Source organism: Andrographis paniculata, unplaced genomic scaffold (genome assembly GCF_009805555.1).
Source record: "Andrographis paniculata isolate CXL003 unplaced genomic scaffold, ASM980555v1 Contig11END, whole genome shotgun sequence".
Taxonomy (NCBI): Eukaryota; Viridiplantae; Streptophyta; class Magnoliopsida; order Lamiales; family Acanthaceae; genus Andrographis; species Andrographis paniculata.
In genome coordinates this window covers 3,576,370-3,583,902 of record NW_026137391.1, presented here as the reverse complement: position 1 = coordinate 3,583,902, position 7,533 = coordinate 3,576,370, and the positions used below count along the sequence as shown (strand labels likewise).

Genomic DNA, 7,533 nt, shown 5'->3' with positions numbered 1-7,533 from the left:
AACTTTAGTGATCTAAACTAGAACAGAAAGAACCAATATGGAAGAATCAAAATCTTAGAACAAGAAACAGAGATCATATAAGGATGATCAATGATGAACCAACAACAACACACAAGAAATTCTTACTTATTGCTCGCTCGACCCGACTCAAATTCAAATCATCTGCGCTCCTCCTGGGCCTGATTCTCACCTATCAATTAACTATGTCAGGAAGTGAAAAGATATTTTGAAAGAATCTGAATGTCTCGCACCATATGCCTAATGCGAAATTTGAGAAGTACACTGTTATTTATGTTGCTTATACAGAGAAGAAAAAACAGAGATGAACACAATTTTGGAACGAAGCAGAGATGATGACTATGGAAACTATGTTCTGTTACAAGAGCAAACAAACACAAACACCTCTCTCTCTCGCTCTCGCTTTCCCTCTCTCTCTCTCTAAATATATATATATATGTATATATATGTGTGTGTGTGCGCGTGTAATATCTGCAGGTATTGCGTAGCTAGGTTGCTCCAGGCTTGACGAAGCTAGCAGTGTGGTGTTTAAGCTCAGAGCAGCTCGAACAACATTGGTTGATTTATACTTAGCTGGAAATGAAGCTCCACCACTTGCGCAAACCAAATCCGTACACTGCGGCATATAACAACACTCGGATTGGATATAATCTCAACCTGCTCCAAAATTAGGTCAAAATCAAATTGGAAATTGGGAAAACTGCAATTCAATTAATCGGAATGAGCAGTTAGCTTAAATTACCTCATCAGAGGCGGAGGATCGGCGTCGTCGGCGACGAGAGTGTGCCACTGAGAGACAGGACGGTCGAAGAACTTCCAGTCAGGCAAAACGACGCCGCAGATAGCGAGCATTCCGATCCAGTAAGTGGCGGCAGTTTTCCTCCAGGAGTGAGTGCAGAGTGCTGTTAAGAAGGTCGCCGCCGCTAATCCGACGAGGCAGGTCCTCAAAACGGCGTCGTTCCCCATGGAGGAATGGATGGAGATTAGGGAGGAGGAGAACGAGAAGACCGGTAACGGCTATAAATGCGCGCAGTTGGAGCGGCGGAGTTCATTTATTTTTAAAATCTAATTATTAATATTTGTGTTGCTCTTGCATTGCATGGCGAAGACGTGGTGTATAGTAAAATGGGGCCCATCTTCGGAAAATCTCTGCCCTACACGTGTCCCTGTTATAATTGATTGCCTCTGCCCCATCCTCTTTTAAATGCACTCCAGATTAAAGCTTCAGCTCCATTCCAAACCCAGACTTTTCCACTTACGATTTTTTACTTTTTTATTTTCATTTTTTTTAAATTTTTTATTAGGACTTAGGTCTATCCGTCGTGGGGTTTGAAATTTGTACTAATTAGGGTGTGTTTGTTCTGGGGTTTGGATTTTGAGTTAGGATTTGAATAGTAAAAATTTTGAATTTGAATAGTTGTATGATGTGATATAAATATGTGATCATGTGATATTTTGAATGTAAAATTAATTTTTAGTATAATATAAAAAATAAAAAATAGGTGTTTGATTTGATGTTTTGGGAAGAAAAAAATTGGGTGAATAATGTAAATTCAATCCAATCTCCAAACAAACACACCAGAGGAAAAAGAAAAATGTGATGAATTTTGTTCCAAAAATTCAAAGAAATTTCATCTCTTTAAATGCAAGGTGATTTTAAAGAATTAATTGGATTGAACTCAATTAAGTATGAACTTACTTTGATATTAGCCTCAGTTTACATATATATATATATACAAAATTGGGCTTTAGAACTGTAAGGTTCATGGGCTAGGCCCAATTATAGAAAAATAATTTATTCGGTGGTTTTTACTCGACGTGAAACAATTAATTTTTTATTTTTTATTTTTCTGTATTTGGCAATTAGCTGATTCAATTAGTTGATAACTATTAGCTTATTCAATTAACTGGTTTGACTAGCTTATTCGATTAAATGTTTGTTTGATAAAACAATTTGTTTGATATTAGCTGTTTATACATAAAATGACAATCAAAGATATTTCTATTTTATTTTTTTATAATATATTCAATTGTATTATTTTGAATTTAGAATGTTTGAAAATTTTTATTAGTTATTGAAATTGTAAAAGTGTTATAAAATAATATTTATTTTTATTATAGTTAGATTTAAAAAATAATCTTTTTTATTGAAAAATTAAAAATAATTTTTTCTATTGAAAATGGTGTAAAATATAAAATAATAAATTTTTTGTGTATATATTTATTATGTTAATAATCGATTAGTTCATTATATTTATAATTTTCAATAAATTTAATTTATTTTTAGTATAAAATGTATATAATGTAATTTTAATATAAAAATAAATTATCAATATTTATATTTTCTATTTGTGTTGATTTTAATAAATTTATATATTTTACACAATTAAAATAATTTATATATAAAAATTAATTATTTTAAATTTATAAAAGTAACTATAATATAATAAAATATTCTAATATAATTAATAAATAATCAAAATATAATTATTTGTGTAAAATGCATAATAAATTTTTAAGGGCAAATAAGGAATGAAAAAGATATTTCAAAACGTTGGATAAGTTCGTTTTTCATAAATTAGCTTTTTGGGTTCAAAAATCTATTTCAAAAAGCTAATTTATCAAACACTTAAATTAGTTGTTTGACTGGTCAAACAACTAAAAGTTGTTCAATAAGCTAAAAACTCTTTCAAAACGCTCTTGCCCAAACACCCAAACACCCTCTTAAGGTGTGTTTGGCAATCAGCTGATAGCTGGTTTGATTAGCTGATTCAATTAACGGTTTATATTAAAGTGTTTGGTAAAATAACTGTTTGATATTTGCTGTTTATATGTAAAATGACAATTGATGACATTTATATTTTAACTTTAAAAAAGTTTTAATTGTGTTTTTTTAGTTTTAAAAATTTTTAAATTTTTATTATTAGTTATTTAAAATTACGAATGTGTTATAAAATATTTTTTAATTAATTTTAGATTAAAAAAATAATAGTATATATTTTTATTAAGAAATATGAATATTTTTTATTAAGAATGATGTAAACTATAAAATAATAAAATTTTGATATATATATATATATTTACTATATTAATTATCATTTATAATTAGTGCAGTATAAAATATATTTATATATATGTGAAATAAATAATAACATAAGGAATAAATAAAATTAAAATGAAAAAATTCTTTCAAAACGTTGATTGGTCAAACAGTTAAAAACTTTTAAATAAGCTAAAAATCTTTGAAAAAATTGTTTGTCAAACACCCACTTAATCTATTAAATTTTAGTTCTTCAATTCTTATCTTTGAAATTTTCAAATTTTTCTTAGTTTGGCTAGCTATAGAATTCTTAATTCAAATCTATTCGTTTTATCCGAAATGGAGTTCTTGACTCCAATTCATTTGTTTTATTCGGGATAGCAAGATGGCAGAATTAAATTTACTTCAAAATACGTTCTTAGTTCAAATCTATTATTTAATTTTGATTTAAATTTTTTTATCTTGATTTTCACTCATTATTTCCTTTAACATTTATTTGGATAAATAAAATTATAACGTTTTTTTGACAAAACTATATATTAAATTGTTATTTAATATATAAAAAAGTATATATATGTATAGTTATATAGATAGATTAATAGATATATATGTAAGTAATAAAATTTAGGGTGTGTTTCTTTTTATAGGTTTGGAAAAATTTTGATTTGAGTTTGGTACTAAAATAATATATGATGGAATATTCTGTGAGAGAAAAAAAGTATATTTTTTTCGAAAAACACATAGTCTAAATAGTAGAAACTTGGATTTTTGGCGAAAAAAAAAAAACATATATATATAAAGTATATTAAATGAACATAGAGATGGGGGTAAGAAGAGATGGGTCGAATACAATGATAGAAAATGAAGTGAATTCATGTCTTATTAATTTGAATCAATCAGCATATTTATACAACATCACACAGTCACGATACACCAGCCCACTGCCCCACCCAATGAGCGGTTGACGTATGGCAATGTTTATTTAAATTTTATTATTATTAATTTTGAATAAAATTTAGAATTTTTATAAAATTGCAATTTAGGTTTTTTTTTTCTTTCATTTTCTTCATTTTTTATTTTTATTTTTTTTTAAGTCTCACCGGTAAAACCCTCCCACAGAGCACTATAGGGTGAAAAAATAAGAAAAAAAATAATAAAAAAAATATATATCTTTTATTACTAATTTAAAAAAAAAAATCAACATATATTTAAATAATGAGAATATCAAATACTATTATTGAAATTCAAAATTCTACATTTCAAAATCCAAATAAACACACCCTTAGTTTCAACATATTTTTTTAAGAGTACATTTGGTTCAACATAGGGAAGGAAAGAGATTTTAATACAGAAGAGGAGAGGAGTGGAGATAATATTAAAATTTTAAGAACATATTTTGTTAATACGGAAAGAAATGAAGATGAGACGAGAAAAAATTAGTATTTTTTGTTTGATTAGAGAAATGAAGGGAAGAAAAAACATTAGAAATCAAACCCGGCCGAGTGAAGCTCAACAAAGATGTCACACTTCGGAAGATCTGGCCGCCGTATATTATAGATGTTGGTGTGTGATTTTGAAAGAGAAGAAGTAGAAATATATGGAATGTATCCCACGTAGGAAACAAAAGCTATGTCACCCATCCTGATGTCCTGCATCGAAATATTGGCCGAGCAATACCGAGGAGAATGCCGAGGAGCACCGAAGAGGGAACAATACAGAGGAGAATGCCGAGGAGCGTCGAGAAGAGAGTAATGCGGAGGAGCACTGAGGAGGGAGTAATGACGAGGAGAATTGACAAGCGTTCGTCACACGCTGCAAAATTAAATATAATAAACCTACTTCCAAAATAAAAATAACGTAGTATAATTGAAGTAGGGTCGTCTCCTAAGGAAATAAAAAATATTTTATATTCAATTGTTTAATATATAGATATAATAAATGGGGGGTTTTGGAAGATAGAAATAAAAATTAAAAATAACTAGAAATTTACAACTAAAACATAAATTCAATAAAATTAAGCTTCCAGTTTATGAATGAAATTGACAACTTGGATAGTGGATTTGATCATCGATAAATATTTAATTTCATTGGTTTCTAAATAAATTAGTTATAGTTACCGACACGCGCGCCGCAAAAAATTTACTAGCCTAACCGTCCTACGAATTAGAAGAGTCTAATTCAATTTAGCAATTACCTACACAGAACTGTTTAAAATTGATTCCGTGATTTCCTAGTGGTTTTTGCCCCTAATTGCTACTTAAACCAAATTAAAATACAATTACGGATGCCTAATTTAGTTTAGCAATTAATCTTTAATCTAATTGAAATATCTGGTCACAATATCCAACCAAATAAAAAATTATTAAACATTAAAATCAGAAATCATATAAATATTTAGAACCAAGAAATATTATAAAATCAAAACAAAATCTAATCTCACAAATCCATACCAAGTTGGTTTTTTCACTCTTAAACTAGAAAAGTAAACTACTTGCTAATCATAAGAGGAAGAACAAAGAATATAAATATAAACATCGCCTTAGATAGATCGGATTGATGGGAAGAACTTGAGATCTTCTTCAAAGAATCTTTCTCCTTCTTGCCCTTGTGCGATTTTTCTCTGTGACCGTTATGCACTGTGTTCTCCTCATTAAATCTGTATGTGGCACATCCCATATTGTTCTTTCTTTTATATTTGTCCTAATTTTGTAACAATTGGACTTTTGAGTTTTTAATTAATTTTCAATGTCAAAATGGTGGAGTTAGTAATAGCCATGAGTAACCAAGGGGTGCAAGTCTGAATTTTTCTTTATTTTTTCTACCAATTATGTCAAATTTGATATTTGTCATCTTCATATCACAAATAAATAATATGCATATAAATTAGGTATAATCCAATCAAAATCAATCAAATATCGCATATAATATAAATACTTAACACATGCAATTTTTGGCTATCAAGTACCTATTGTAGAGCTTTTTTTTAGGGTTGTGACCTATGTTTATTATGTGTAATTATGTAACGTGTCATAAGAAGTAATAAGGTTGGAAAATCGGATCGAACCGATCCTAATTAAGGCCTAGTGAAGTTTTCTTCGTGATATATTTATCACAATTACTTGAGAATTAAAGGGAGACATAATGGAAACGTTAAGAGACTTGTGTGTAAGTTATCTTTATGTGACATATGAAATTTTATTCAAATTACCTTCTTCAAGTAATTTTGTGACATTTACACGTGAATCATGACTTATACCGTATTAATTTATTTTTGATTAATTGTGCTTACTCAACCATTGTGTTGATCCTCTTTGTAAGTGATGGTGCTTTTGTTATGCCTAAATGATGCATCCACTTCACATGATTCATCGGGGGAATTAGAACTACCTTATCTTCTAAGATGCTTTTGAAATCTATTATGATTCATCGGCTTATACTTTTGACTCGGACTTTATTTAATTTAAATGATAAGCTAGTGCGCTTTAATTTTAAATTTCTATCTTTTTGCTTGTGTTAGATGTTTTTAGCCTTAGCGTCATAATGTAAACCACGTTGGTTGATAAACTAACCTTCAGACACGCAACCAAGGTTTTTCACTAAAAGCAACATTAAATGTCATTCCCCATTATCATAATAAGAACAACTAGATTTCAATAAGAACATATCATTACTGTTTGGAATGTGAATCATAGTATCATTTTTATTATACAATATCAGCGAGCAAGAATGCTCAAAACAACATAAACAAAATAAGAAACATCTCTCATTTTTCTATTAAGAAACCAAATGTGTATATCCTCTCACAAGTTTGAATACTCAGACTAATACCAATCGAAGCCATTTTAAGAATAAATTGTGAAAAATTAAAGGACCAAAAAAACTCATAGTTAAAAGTAACATCTTGCATCGGCCTACTCTTCGGTCATACGGAGGCAGGTTTTGCTATCAAAATTTTTGAGGAATCAATAATTGCCCTTTATTGATTGTTGCAAAGTTATACATAAAAACCTAATTAGGTTTATACACAATCTTAAACCTCGAACATAATTGGGGAAATAAAAGTTCGATTCCGCAATTCAATTCAACATTATGTTCCTAAAATCGAAATTCTTCAGGACACAATAACAGTTACATTTCTTGCTAAAATCAAATCAAATACCCTAACCTAACCTTAGCCAACACTACAAGAAATTATCAATTTTGTAACGAAGTTTTTTCGCTACTAAATTCATTTTTTTCGTTACTAACGATATTAGAGACGGAATTAGAGATGGAATTACGTTAGCTACGTGAACTTTAGTAACGAAATTCCGTTACAAATATACTATTTTCTTGTAATGCAACCATTTCGACGAAAACTTAAGAACAACCAACAATCCCGTCCGGCCAAATTGAAATCCACAGAATCTATATACTCACATATTCATTACTACATGATCGAGCACGAACAATATCAAAATTGATTTAGAATGAAA

At 29.1% G+C, this 7,533-nt stretch overlaps 1 protein-coding gene across 2 annotated transcripts; it reads right to left on the bottom strand.

Annotated features, from left to right (window-relative positions):
• Nucleotides 1-259: 259 nt before the first annotated feature.
• LOC127249921 (signal peptidase complex-like protein DTM1) lies at nt 260-1,064 on the bottom strand. Of its 2 annotated transcripts, none has more exons than XM_051273007.1 (2): nt 761-1,064; nt 260-634 (listed from the first exon to the last, which is right to left on the bottom strand). In XM_051273007.1, the coding sequence occupies exons 1-2, from the start codon at nt 982-984 to the stop codon at nt 553-555; spliced, it is 306 nt and encodes a 101-aa protein (XP_051128964.1). In that variant the 5' UTR covers nt 985-1,064; the 3' UTR covers nt 260-552. The 2 variants fall into 2 exon arrangements, with proteins under 2 accessions (XP_051128964.1, XP_051128955.1); XM_051272998.1 differs by having other exon boundaries at nt 260-675; nt 761-1,058.
• Between the last annotated feature and the right edge of the window lie 6,469 nt (nt 1,065-7,533).